The sequence below is a fragment of the Loxodonta africana genome, chromosome 5 (assembly GCF_030014295.1).
Source record: "Loxodonta africana isolate mLoxAfr1 chromosome 5, mLoxAfr1.hap2, whole genome shotgun sequence".
In the NCBI taxonomy this organism is placed as follows: Eukaryota; Metazoa; Chordata; class Mammalia; order Proboscidea; family Elephantidae; genus Loxodonta; species Loxodonta africana.
Window position 1 is genome coordinate 66,792,428 of NC_087346.1, and position 15,020 is coordinate 66,807,447.

At 36.3% G+C, this 15,020-nt stretch overlaps 1 protein-coding gene across 4 annotated transcripts in view; it reads left to right on the forward strand.

Moving 5' to 3' along the window:
* Positions 1-5,024: 5,024 nt before the first annotated feature.
* Positions 5,025-15,020, forward strand: part of MAPK10 (mitogen-activated protein kinase 10) — a 154,106-nt gene continuing 144,110 nt past the window's right edge. For 2 of the 4 annotated variants that reach the window (XM_023553280.2, XM_010594076.3), the window contains exon 1: positions 5,025-5,184. In XM_023553280.2, coding sequence (XP_023409048.1) covers positions 5,119-5,184 — 66 coding nt within the window. In that variant the 5' untranslated portion in view covers positions 5,025-5,118. Of the gene's footprint in view, positions 5,212-15,020 lie in introns of all 4 variants that reach the window. The other 2 variants (XM_010594078.3, XM_010594077.3) reach the window with 2 other exon arrangements.

Sequence of the window (15,020 nt, forward strand, 5' to 3'; positions counted from 1 at the left end):
ACTAATGCCGAGGAAAGCTGGACAATGAATAAAGAAGACAGAAGAAAGATGGATGCCTTTGAATTATGGTGTTGGTGAACAATACTGAATATGCCATGGACTGCCAGAAGAACAAACAACTGTCTTAGAAGAAGTACAACCAGAATGCTCCTTAGAAGCAAGGATGGGGAGACTTCATCTTATATACTTCATACATGTTATAAAGAGGGATTGGTCCCTGGGAAGAACATGATACTTGGTAATGTAGAGGCTCAGTGAAAAAGAAGAAGATCCTCAATGAGATGGATCGACACAGTGGCAGCAACAATGGGCTCAAACATAGCAACGATTGCAAGGATGGCACAGGATTGGGCAGTGTTTTGTTCTGTTGTACATAGGATTGCTATGAGTTGGAACCAACTGGATGGCATCTAACAACAACAACTACAATGCCTAGGATATTTGTCTTTAAGTGTTTTATTTCATTGTTGATGACTTCCAGTCTTCCTTAATTCATACTTTGTACTTCATGTCCTGATTACTAATGAATAATCACAGCTGTTTCTTCTCATTTTCATTAGCAAATGAAGGTCCTGAAAGCTTTACTCTATCCACATCATTAAGGTTGGCTCTAATTTGAGGAGGCAGCTCTTCCCCAGTTTATTCTGAGTGCCTTCCGACCTCAGAATCTCATCTTTCAGCACTCTATCACACAATGTTTCATTGCTATGCATAAGGATTTACTGGCTAATTTTTTTTTTTCCCAGAAGTAGATCACCAAGTCCTTCTTCCTAGTCTCTCTTAATCTGGAAGCTCCACTGAATCTTGTCCACTGTGAGTCGTTTTTCTGGTATTTGAAATACTGTTGTATAGCTTCCATCATCATAGCAACAAGCATGCCACCAAAGTACGACAAACTGACAGATGGGTGGTGGTCCTGTTATATACTCCTCAGCATTGCAGCATGTGCAGAGATGTTGAGAACACTCTTAATAGACACTAATAGGGGAATAAATTTTCCCCCCCTTTTTTTTCTGTTTTATTGTGCTTTAGATGAAGATTTACAGAGCAAAGTAATTTCTTATTAAACAATTAATTATTACAGATTTTTTTTTTTTTTTTTGACATTGGTTGCCAACCCCACAACACGTCAACACTCTCCCTTTCTCAACCTTGGGTTCCCCATTACCAGCCTTCCTGTCTCCTCCTGCCTTCTCGTCCTCGCCTCTGGGCTACTGTGCCCATTTAGTCTCTTTTTGTTTTACGGGCTGATGTAATCTTTGGCTAAAGGGTGAACCTCAGAAGTGACTTCATTATTGAACTATAAGAGGCCATACTCTCGGCATTTCTCCAGTCTCTGTCAGACTAGTAAGTCTGTTTTTTTTTTTTTAGTGTGTGTGTGAGTTAGAATTTTTTCTACGTTTTTCTCCAGCTCTGTCCAGTACCCTGTATTGTCATCCCTGTCAGAGCAGACAGTGGTGGTAGCTGGGCACCATCTAGTTGTATTGGACTTAGTCTGATGGAAGCCATGGTAGTTGTGGTCTATTAGTCCTTTGGATTAGTCTTTCCCTTGTGTCTTTGGTTTTCTTCATACTCCCTTGCTCTAGATGGGGTGAGACTAGTGCAAATATCTTAGACAGCCTCTCACAAGCCTTTAAGACCCCAGCCAGTACTCACCAAAGTAGAATGTAGAACATTTTCTCTATAATCTATGTTATGCCAATTGAGCCAGATGTTCCTAATAGGGGAATAATTTTGAGAAATGCTGAGTAGTAGTTCTGCTTTATGCTCCTCAGCATTTCTCAAGATAATTCCGCTATTAGTGACTATTAAGAATGTTTTGGTTGCAAGCATTTCTACGTATGCCACAATACCCAGCAAAAGAATGAAGGGCCATAGGCCTTTGTGTAACTTGAACTTTTCTCTATTAAGAACTATTTCAGGCATATCAAACAGTATATCAACTCTGACTCGTGGCGACTCTGTGTGCATCAGAATAGAACTGTGCTCCATAGGGTTTTCGATCATTCATTTTTTCGAAATAGGTCACCAGGTCTATCTTCTGAGATGGTTCTAGGTGACTCAAACTTTTAACCTCCTGATTAGCAGTCGAGCATGTTACCTGTTTACAGCACCCAGACACTATCAAATTTTGTGTGTGTATATAAAATAGTATATATTTCATATATGAAGCATTCAAAGAATAATAATTAAACAAAACGTGTGAACCCATCACATAGTTTAAAGTAGACATAACTTTTTTCTTTTACTTTCTTTATTGTTTTTCATAATCAGTGTTCTTAAATAATATATTGTTTAGTTGATTTCCTTTTAAGATTATGCTTATGAGATTTTGCCATGCTGATACTTACTGCATTTTCTATACATTTCGCTGGTATACAGTATTCCACTAAATATATATACTACAATTTATTTTTCATTGTTCTTTCTATAAATATTTTTTCAAGTATTTATTACTTATTTAGCTATTACAAAAATATTTTAACATGCCAAATTGATAGGTATAAAATAGCATCTCATGGTGGGTTTTTAATTTACATATATGTATTTATGGACCATTTTATTTGCTTTTTCCTATGAAATGAAAAAAAAAACTTTTACTTATTTTTAAATGGCTTCTTTGTCTTTTTTTTTTTTTTTAAGGAATTCTTTATAGAATCTAGATATACAGCATATTCACTGGTTGTATGCATTTCAAATGTCTTCTAGTTTTTGGCTTGTTTTTTTTTTTTCTCTTTATCATATCATTTCATGAATAGAAATTTTTTACTTTCATTATAGTTATTTCATCAATCATTTCCCCTACCACTTAGCATACTTACATAATATTTATATCTTTTCCAGACATTGAAATATATTTTCTTCTAAAATGTTTAAAATTTTGCCTTTCTTGAAGATTTTTGTCCATATATAGTTATTTCGCATGTACAAATTGAAGTAGAGATTATCAAGAATTCTGAAGAGTCTGAGTTGTTACCCCACTTACAAGTTAACAAGTTATCCTGCCACAGTTACATGGATATTGGCAGAAGACAAAAGATTTTGGGTCAGAGACAAATGTCTTTATTACTTACAGCTATAGCAGTAATTAGAGTATCAGCCTCTATGCAACTTCTCTAGGACCCAATTTCTGCAGGATGATACAAAAGAGAGTCAGGTGACTATGATACATAGAGTCGGTCACATTATAGAAGAGGGTCCCTGAGCTTAGGGAACCCAAATCTTTTATAACGGGAGTAAGCATGACTAACATTTACCCCAGAGGGAGACCTTATCTTTACAATACTGGAGAGTTACTAAACCTATCCTGTGCTCAAGAGAGATACTATATCTTCCAAGGCTGTTTTCTGTATATAAATAACCATCCTTGAAAAAATATTCGAGAAAAAAGTGTTTCTGCTTGCAACACATGCAGAAATGCAAAAGGCCCATGAAGAATTGTCTCCCAATATCTTTTTTTTTCAATGCGAGTGACCAACTTAATAACAACACCATTTAATAAATACTTCCTTTTTTTTCAGATATCTGGAATGCAGACTATAACATTACCAGGCTCCCATATATGCATGTGTGTGTTTCTGGGCTCTCTATTCTATTAGTTGGATGGTCCATGTCTTCATCAGTCCCATGTGCTTTTATCTACTATACCTTTACAATAAATCTTGATCTCTCCTAGAACAACCTTCTAGACAAACACCAGCCTTATTATTTTTCAGGATTGGCTTATATACTTGAGTCCTTTATTTCTTACCTAAATTTTAAAAATTAGCACAAATTTCATTGTAAAACATTCTTTTTCCTGAAATTCAGATCTTTTTTCTGGTATTATTTTCCTTCCTCCTAAAATCTGCATAAAGCTTTCTTCAGTAAACTCTATGCAGAAGTCTCCAATGTGACTTTCCACCATAGTAGGTTCTAAGCTCTGTGTCCTACACTCCACAGGCTGCCCTTTAAAACTACATTTCTGGTCATCAGGCATCAGCACATGACCCCAGGACATGTGGCAGCCACAGCACTCATTTACCTCTCTGCATGTGGCCTTTCACAGAGTTTTCAGCTTCTTAAAACTTTCCTTTTGGCAGCTCAGCTATGCATTTTAAAAGATGTTTTATGTATTTCAGCAACATTTTTAGAAGTGTTGTTCTGAGAGTGGTTTTCAGTCAATATTTATTTAGTCAATCATATTGCCAGAAACAAAAGTCTTCTGTCAATAGTGGTTTTAAAATTGTGTAATCTCCCCAGATTGTGTCTTGCACATAATAACATTCAACATTGTGTGTTTAATTGAACTGAATAAGGTTTCAGTGCGGTTTCTCTGATGCTGCTTCATTTTTCCTGAATAACCCAGCATCTAATTTGTCATTACCAGTAAATGACTTGTATCCATTCTAAAAGTTTTAGAATTATAAAATAATTCAAACCTATTGAAATCTTTGTATTTACTACCAAAATGAAACAGATTTAATAAAATGCACAATTTTCCTTAGCTTATGATTTTTTTTATGATTATATGCACTTAAAAACAATGTGTATTTTTTTGTGTGTTTTAAAATTTTACATTAGTAATATTGTAATCTTTATATCCTTTGAAACTTGCTTTTTTATTCACTCAACATTATGTTTGAAAAATCTCTCTCTACTGATCCAGAAGTTCTAGTTCAATTGTTTCAGGTACTTTGTAGAATTCCACTGTACACTGTACTTTACTTATCTGGTCTCTTTGTTCTACAATAAATACCTATATATATATATATATATATATATATATATATCTTCTTTAGCATATGTTTGAGATTTTTATTTCAATTAGATGGCTAGAACTGAAAATGCTGCATAATAGGATGTGCTTACCTTTAGCTTCTTAGCCATATCTGATTTCTTTTATCTCATCTTTACGATGGTGATTTTGATCATAAGAGATATTTTTTACCCTATTTTATTTGTTTAATATTTATAATTTGTGAAAAATACCTAGTACTGGCCTGGATATATGCTGACTATAATTTTTGAATGACACCTTGTATATGATTCAAATTACATTAAAATTTACTCTGCTAAATAGTGAATAATCAGATGATTTGGACAACTTATGTCCCCTTTTTCTTCCTGTAGGTATTTATGAGCCTCCATTTCTTGTACTACTGCAGTGAACCTACCTTGGATGTGAAAATTGCCTTTTGTCAGGTGTGTGTTCCTTACAGGTAAAACAAGGTACAGTATATTCCCTTGTATTTCCATTTTGCTATTTCATCTTGCATATATTCCACACCGAAGCTAGTATTTTGTAATATTAAAAGTAGCGTAGGAAGTAGAAGTGGATACTTAATTTTTTTTTTCTTATTCAGTTCCTTTAAGTTAGAATAGGAATAAAGAAAATTCTCATTGAAGGATCACTGAGCTGTGCTGCAAGCAGAGAATGACATGCATCCATTGAAATGAGTTTCAAAAAATAACTCTTCAACTTCTGTATTTTAACATGGCCTTTTATGATTATAGAAGTAACATGATCTTATTACAGAAAAGTATGAAGGGAAACAAAAAATTTCTGTGTTTACTCACTTTGAGCATAGTTAGATTCACTATGGGAAAGAAAAATGTATTAGCTGCTGTAAATAAGATTAGTGATCTGCTTCATCCCCCTGACCTCTAACTGTTGGGTGCCTGAGGCCTCAGGTCTTTAGATCACTTCTCTTCTCTAACAAGAACCCTGGATCCAGACAGCCTTGGTTAGAAATTCCAGCTCTACCACAGATTAGCCGTTTACTTGTGACTTTGGGAACATTACTTAACCTTTCTATTTTTCATTTTCCTTATTTGCAACAAGGAGGGAAAATAGTACCTACTTCCTAGGGTTGTTATGAGGATTAAATAAGCTAATACTTGCAAAACACTGAGAACATAGTAAGCACTATGTGTTTGTTAAATAAATCCATTTACTTTCAGTTTCCTAGTGCTCCCATTGAGTCCAAATGTTTTAAAGATAATATCTTGAAGACTCCTACATTTATATCTCCAGCCCAAACCTTTCCCTGAAACTGGACTCATATACCCAACTGCCTCTTCTACATCCCTGCTTAGATGTCTATTAGGTGTATAAAACCATGTATTTCAAACCCAGTGCTTGAGTTTTCCTCATTTTCTGCCCCAATTCAGTAAATACTAACTCCATGCTTTCAATTCCTTAGAATAAAATTCTTGGAGTCATCTTTTAGACAAATATATCTAGAATCTTCTACTTCTCACTATCCTCTCCATTATTACCCTGGTGCAAGTGAACTTTTTTTTTTTTGGCTTGGATTATTGCGATTGCTTTCATCTTTGCCTACCGCTAAATGTCAGCAAGAGTGATTTTTGTAAAATGTAAGTCAGATCTTATTACTTCTTGACTAAAAATATACAAAAAAAGGAAAAACAAAAAACCCAACAACGACAAAGCAGAAAAATCTTTCAATGGCTTCCTATCTCACTAAGGTAAAAACCAAAATCTTTATAATGACCTGTCCACACAGTTACCTAGCCTCCTATAGACCTCTCCCTTGGAATACTCTTCCTTTGTTATCCACTTGGCTCACTCTTTCACTATCTCCAGGGCTTTGATGAAATGTCACTTTTAGGGGAATATTTCCTGGTATTTTAAATTGCATCATATGCATGCGAAATCTGGACAATGAATAAAGAAGACGGAAGAAGAATTGACACCTTTGAATTGTGGCGTTGGTGAAGAATAGTGAGTATACCGTGGACTTGCCAAAAGAACGAACAAACCTGTCTTGGAAGAAGCACAACCAGAATGCTCCTCAGAAGCAAGGATGATGAGACTGCGTCTTATATACTTTGGACATGTTGTCAGGAGGGATCAGTCCATGGAGAAGGACATCATGCTTGGTAAAGTACAGGGTCAGCAGAAAAGAGGAAGACCCTCAGTGAGGTGGATTGACACAGTTTCTGCAACAGTGGGCTCAAGCATAACAATGATTGTAAGGAAGGCACAGGACCTGGCAGTGTTTCGTTGTTTTGTGCATAGGGTCGCTATGAATCGGAACCGACTCTACGGCACCTAACAACATTTCCTGAATATTCTGTTTACAATTGTCCCTTTCTACTCGACATTGCCTATCCTTCTTCCTCACTTTTTTTTTCTCAATAACACGTCCAATCATCTGACTTAATACATATTTTACTAGTATGTTGCTTCTCTTTCTTAGATAGAATGCGTCTCGCACTTGGATAGGAATTTTTTCAGTAGTGTGCTGGCATCAGCTCACATAAACTCACAAGAGTCAATTTTGCATATCTCTTCTCAGCTGCAGGTTCAATGAGGTCAGGATGGTGATTTGAAATCTTTCTTGACAGAAGTATTTACATTACGGAAACAAACATCAGCTGCAGGTTAGGTCCTTTCTTCTCCCCCTCAACCCTGCCAGTTGTTGAACATTTACCAGCACACCACTAGATTTTTGTCTGTTTTGCTCACTGCTGTACCCCAGGACTGATAATAGTATCTGTCACAGTGAAGGCTCTCACCAGGTATTTCGCTACCAAATGAGTGAGTAATATATGTTTAGTTTATGTGATCAGTTGCACCTATTATCCTGCTCTGGTGGGAAGTGAAATGCAGGCCTGCATTTCTGGGTTGAATATCTGGGTCTTACAAACTGTATGACTGAGAGCAATTTCCTTAGCCTCCATGATTCTAGCCATTTACTATGGACATTAACACAAGACAAACAGATCAAAAACTAAATTCATATTTTATATGTTTCAAGACTATATCTGGACTTCAAAATTATTTAAAAAAAAATCATAGAACTTCAGCGTTTTTTTTTTTTTGAGCCAAAAAAGGCTTTATGGTGGTTGAAGTTTTTTTTTTTTTTAAATCAGCTTTCAACATTTGTGTACAGATGCAAACTATTTCTAGTGAGAGCGCTTTTAAAGCAAAGGAATAAAGAGAAGTGAGGCATGAACTTTTGTAACAAGTGTGGATTTTCTTGCTTACTCTGAGCTTTTGGTATCTAGAAAATACGCATGCATATTCTATAACTTTTTCAAAAAATCTGAAAATACCATAGTAAGCAAAATATTTCCAGTTGAGAGTTAGAGCTTTTTATTTACTTTCTATGTAGAATTTTTATTTGATAGTAACATTTATTTATTTTTCTTGGAGCTCTGTGTCTCCTTTACTACTCTAGCAATTTAAGGAAACAGTGTATTTATTTTTAGAGGCAGAATTATCTAGTAGTGGTTTACTGTCAGACTCTATTCCTTGGGACTTTATAATTTCAGGGGCATCTCATGGACCCTCAATATGCTGGTGTTTAACCTGAACACCAGCAGGGTTAGACTGCTCCCAACTTCTGGCCCCACAGACAATACTCAAAGGCTTTAAATAACTTGTCAGTGATTAATTAGTGATTAGGTTTGTCTAGAATCCAGATCTCTTAAGTCTTAGTCTGTGGCTGCTTTTCATTATGTCATATTCCGAACTTTTTCACAGTTGTCAGTAAGAAATCGCATAAAGTGTAGAAAGTAAAATTGCTTGGGTAGTATGTGCCAGCATAAAATATTTACATTATCTACAATAGTTTTTAACCTTAATTCTTAATTGAATTACTTGAAGAACATTGGATTCACTGACTTTTTTTTTTTTTTTTTAGCTTTTCTTATTGATTTTGCTACTTAAAACGAAACAAAAATGATGAAGTACCTTTTGAAATAGAATACAGGCAAGAGGTTTCTTATTATACCCTGGGGACAAATTTTTTCTTTGTGATATTAGATAATAAAAGAATAAGCTTTAGTTCACACTGGTATGAATCCTTTACAAAAAATAGACCTACAGGGAATTGAAAGTGCTTTTTAAGAACTCTTGATCCTCCTGAGAAATAGGTATTTTTAGCCTTCTTTTATCAGTTGAATAAAGTACAGAGCTGTTAAATTTCACTCTACGAATTAAAAAAAAAAAAAGAAATTCTTGAAAATTGTTCCTTTTGCAACTCTGCTGTGCTGAAGAGATGAGTCAGAGTTTTAACCAGGGGAAATACAAGCCAAGATAGTGTGTGTAGGAAACCCAGGTCCACCTACTGGTGCCTACAGCGATGATCACCTTCTGATGGGTGATTATGTCTAGTTGCACAGGTGTGTGTTTTCCCTACTCCACGGTGACTGCCTCGAGGGCAGGAATGGAACCATCCTTATCCTTGAATCTCCAGCCTAGAAATCTATTTCAGCAAATTGCCAATATTACTTTGTGAATTAAAAAAAAAAAAAAAAAAGCTTAGCAGAAAATGCCACTTCCTGAGTAGCAATTTGTTTGCTTACCTTTCTAAATCAAGTCAATTTCTCAATATCCTAACATCTAGTAAGTGTATATTGATAGATTCAGTTATGCTTCAGTTATTTCATAATCACAAATCATTGTTAGCCTAACATTCACAGAACAGTTATTAACTAACTATCCTCTCTAAAAGTTTACTGATGATTGAGTTGGTTATGAATAACTTTAAATGATTTCCTGAGTTTGAAAACGCTGGACAGAGGGTTCAAATTGATTAGTCAACAATTATAAGTTTGTGTAGCACTAGAACTAAAAGGGACTGGACTAAGACTGGGCTTCTTTTTGGCTATAGCATAGAAATTCTTTATGCCTCCTTACATTTTCTAAGCCAAGGAGATATCTAGTCATTGACTCATTGCTTATTGATTGATTTCATCATTCACTTTTTCAACACATTTTTACTGAGTACCTATAATATATACTTGCAAGTTGTAGAAATCAGTGATATAGGATGAACGATATGGTTACCACCATCAAAGAACATACTACATAAAAAAAAAAAATTTTTTTTTTTTTTGTAGGGGAGAAAGATAAGGACAAAAATAAAACAAGATGTAGAGTATTATGATAAAGATACGCCCTAGGAGCTATGGGGTCACAGAGGAAGGGGGCCCTAATTTTTCTTGGGGGGGGGCATAGGGAAGAGAAAGTGACTTTTAAGTCAAGTTCTTCAAAAGCGTGTGGCAGGGAACACATGGAACATAGTATTCCCAGGAAGAGACCTGAGCAAGGGCAAAGGTAAGGACGAACAAGAAGACAGAATGCTTTTGTGAACTGTTAATACTTCCATGAGATCAGAACACAGGGTGCACGTATACAAACCTAAGAAGATGAGGCTGGTGTTATTGTGTGCTCTGCAAATGAGTTTAGGACATATCCCAAAAGATTTGTGGAGCTTTTTAAGAATGTTAAGTAGGGAGGTGATGTAATAGGATTTATATTTCACAAGAGCCATTCCAGTGGCATTTGGGAAAGCAGTTAAAAGGAAGGGTAACATGCAGTCCAGGCAAGAATTAATAAGGATATGAACTCAGATAGGAGAATGGAAAGTAGAGATTTAAGTGGTATTTAAGAGTGTAGACTCAATAGGAACTGGAGTCGGCTTAATTGGGGAGAGTAGAGAAGGGCTAGGAAACCCTGGTGGTACAGTGGTTAAGACCTATGGCTGCTAACCAAAAGGTTGGCAGTTTGAATCTACTAGGTGCTCCTTGGAAACCTTACGGGAAGTTCTACTCTGTCCTATAGGGTCGCTAAGAGTTGGAATTGACTTGACGGCAACAGGTTTGATTTGGTTTGACTAGAGAAGGGCTAGGGTTACTGTCAGGCTTCCAGTTTTATCACTGGCTGGATGGTGCTGTCAGTTCAAGGCTGTGGCAAGCATTCATGCACTTCATTCAACAAAAAAATTTCTTGAGCACCAACTCTATGCAAGACGCTATCATAGGACTTGTGGACACAGTGGTGATCAATACAAACAAAGCCTCAGGGAACTTATATTCTAGCGAGCAATAAGGAATATGGGTCTGGAGCTCTGATGAGAGGTCAGGGCTAGGATATATACATTTGAGAAACATCAAATTTGACTCAAGTGTGTTTCTGAAAGAAAAATTATGGATAGGAATAAGTGAATTTATGGAGGGAATGTCAAAGTTTAACTAATGGACTCAGCAACAACAGACTTGCAAAGAGATGTAAAAGTTAGGCTAAGGAGTTAGATTCCTGGCAGTTAAGGGGAGATAGAGATCTAAGAAGGAAGAGCACCAACAGTGTCAATGAAGCTAAGAGTTCAATGATAATGTCTGACATTTATTGAGAGGTTGCTACATGCATTATATGTAAATATTTTGACTTAGAAATTAGGCCAACTTTGTGTTTTCATTTTATTTCCTAAAACAACCCTATGAGGTAGGTGTTATTATTATTCCTATTTTACAGATGAATAAAACCGAGGCACTGAAATAAATAACTTGCCCAAGGACACTCAGTCAGCAAGTGCTTTTGTAGATAAGGACATAAAAAAAAAAAAATAAGGACATAGGCTTGAAGATGTTAATGACTTTTTCTAGACCACAGAGGTGGGAAGTGGCAGAATGAAGGCAGGATCTAGTTGTGTTTGATTCTGGAGTCGGAAGTCTCAACCATTCTTACCGTATGGTCATTCCCTAATTCCACCAGGAACTTCTTGGTATGGTCTATTGGTATGCAGTGTTTTGTCTGAATTGAGTAGCAACTAAATTTAACTGAGATTCAACCTTCTCTGATGAAATGCAAAGAAGCCTGAGATTTTATTGGTCACCAGGAGGGGAAAAAACAAGCTTTACATAAATTCCAAAAAATGATGTGGTATCTTAGTTCCAAAATGTTACTGGGAATTTGACAAAAATAGAAGTCTTGTGGAGTTTATTGACAAAAAAAATATTCCTTTTTAATTCTTCCTATTTTTTCGGCATAGCGCTTTGTGAATAAGACATGATAGTGAAGACTGAGCATGTTGAGTTTTTTGCAGTTAAAGCAATGTTTTTCTTAATAGATATAAAGTATTACTAGATGACTTGAGTAGTTTATTCAATTCTATTTTATTACTCTAAGGGCTGGATAATAAGTCACTATGTATGTATATATAATAATTACCTAGCTCCATAAGATGGCTCTTCTAAATAAATGCAAACTTAACTCTTTAGCAAATGACTGATCACTTCTGATCTATTATTTTTCTTTTTTGGTACTTTTTTCTCCTCTTTTAATGTTGAAAAATTCCAGAGTCATTTGCATGTATTTTATGGGCTGGATTTGCTCTTAGGAGCCTTTTATAAACCTGTAAACTAACAAACAAGGGATCTCATAAAGAGAGGTGTTCTGGAATGTCTGTGCAATTGGCTTCCCCTTAAGTGATGTGCCCGGATTACCAGTACCTATGGCATTTAAAAAATATCACTAAACTAGATTCCAGAACTACATGGGCTTTAAAAAATATCTCTTCCTTGTAAGGCATTTTGAATTTAAAGTAACTTGATTTGTTCAATTGATTTCATTTGATGGATCTATGAGGTTTCTGTTTCAAACCCGAACATATCCAATTAAAATTCATACTCTCCATTGGCTATCCATCCTACATGGACTACAGCCTTTTACATCAGCACTGGGGAATAGAACATCAAAGGAAAAGGTGTTTGGGTAAGGCAGAGCAAAAGAAAAACCTGTATAATCTAACATGGAAACTAGAAAACCTTTTTGGTGGTCTGTGAATGGTATGGTTCATATATTTTGTTTTTGGAGGGGTTGTCTGGTACTTCAAAAAACTCAATTTAACCTTCTGACTTGATATAGTTATGAAATAAAGAGGTCAGTAGGTTGACCCTGGATACATTTGAAGGCATTGGTGTTTCATAAATGAATGGCTGTGGTTTTGAGATATATACCTATAAACCCTTACTTTACTATTTTAAGTTTTCATTTAATGGCAAATGAGAACCGTATACATTAACTTCTCCTTTTAGTGGGTTTCCTTTCCCATGTATTATTTAAGGAAGTTTGACTCTGACTTCCTTCTACATCTGCTTTGACACGTAGCATTTACTCTTGCATTCATTTTCTCTCTCTCTCTTTTTTTTTTTTTTATTGTACTGTAGATGAAGGTTTACAGAACAAACTAGTTTCTCATCAAACAGCACACACATTGTTCCATGACATTGGTTAACAACCCCACGACATGTCAACACTCTCCATTCTTAACTCTGGGTTGCCTATTACCAGCTTTCCTGTTCTCTCCTGCCTTCCATTCCCTGCCCCAAGGCTGGTGCGCCCCTTTAGTCTTGGTTTGTTCCATGGGCCTGTTGAATCTTTGGCTGAAGTGTGAACCTCAGGAGTGGCCTCATTACTGAGCTGAAAGGGTATCCAGGGTCCATCCTCTCAGGATTTCTCCAGTCTCTGTCAGGCCAGCAAGTCTGGTCTTTCGTTTTGAGTTAGAATTCTGTTTTACATTTTTCTCCAGCTCTCTCCAGGACCCTCTATTGTGATCCCTGTCAGAGCAGTCAGTGGTGGTAGCCAGGCACCATCTAGTTGTATTGGACTCAGTCTGGTGGAGACCATGGTAGATGTGGTCCATTAGTCCTTTGGACTAATCTTTCCTTTGTATCTTTAGTTTTCTTCATTTTTCCTTGCTCCCAAAGGGATGAGAGCAGTGGAGTATCCTAGATGGCCACTCACAGGCTTTTAAGACCCCAGATACTACTCACCAAAGTAGAATGTAGAACATATTCTTTATAAACTATGTTATACCAATTGAGCTAGATATTTCCTGAGATCATGGTCCCCACAGCCCTGAGCCCAGCAATTCGGTCCTTCAGGGAGTTTGGATGTGTCTATGGAGCCACCATGACCTTGCCTTGTACAGGTTGTGCTGGCTTCTCCAGTATTGTGTACTGTCTTACCCTTGACCAGTTTCCACTTACCTATTGTCTGTTAAGTGTTTTCCCATCCCCACCCCTCCCCCCTCGTAACCATCAGAGATTGTTTCTTTTTGTATGTAAACCTTTTCATGAGTATTTACAGTAGTGGTCTCATATAATATTTGTATTTTTGTAATTGATTCATTTCACTCAGCATAATGCTCTCCAGATTCATCCATGGTATGAGATGCTTCACAGATTCATCGTTTTTCTTTATTGTTGCTTAATACTTCATTGTGTGTATGTACCACAGTTTGTTTATCCATTCATCTGTTGAAGGGCATCTAGGTTGTTTCCATCTTTCTGCTATCCTGAACAATGCTGCAGTGAACATGGGTGTGCATATGTCTATTCGTGTGATGACTCTTATTTCTCTAGGATATGTCCCTAGGAGTGGGATTGCTGGATCATATGGTATTTCTATTTCTAGCTTTCTAAGGAAGCCCCATATCATTTTCAGAAATGGCTGTATCATTTTGCATTCCCACCAGCAGTGCGTAAGAGTTCCGACCTTCCCGCAGCCTCTCCAGCGTTTATTTTCTGTTTTATTGATCGTGCCAGTAATGCCAGGTGAGATGGTATCTCATTGTGGTTTTGATTTGCATTTCTCTGAGGGTGTATTCATTTTCTAAAATCACAATATTTATGCTTTCGTTTGCATAGACTGCCTAGGGTAAATTATTAAATAAAGGCAGGATCAAAATTATTGAAAAAAACATGACGCATTTTGAACTATGAAATAAATCACTGAAATTTCTGCGCTATCATGAGAGTAACCATACTACCTATTTTGTGGATGAGTGATTCACGTTGCTTGACGATAGTTTTTTTTTTTTTTTTTCCGGGTATTCACATGTGAAGAAGGCTATAGCAAATTCCAAAAGAGAAAGTATTGTGTTAGAATTCCGTTTTGTACCCTGGGAATTTTTTTTTTCCTCAAGATTTAATAAGTAGCTTGGTTTTTTTCTAAAAGATTTAAGAAGTGGGTAAATGCTGGGCTGCTAACCAAAATAAAACGTCAGCTGTTGGAACCTACCAGCTTCTCTGTGGGAAAAGGGTGTGGCAGTCTGCTTCCGTAAAGATTTCAGCCTTGGAAACCCTTTGGGGCAGTTCTTCTCTATCCTCTAGGGTCCCTTATCAGTCGCTATGAGTCAGAATTGACTCAATGGCAACGGTTTTTTTTCTTTTTAAATAGGGTCCTTATTGGCATCAACTCAACGGCAATGGGATTCATTTTA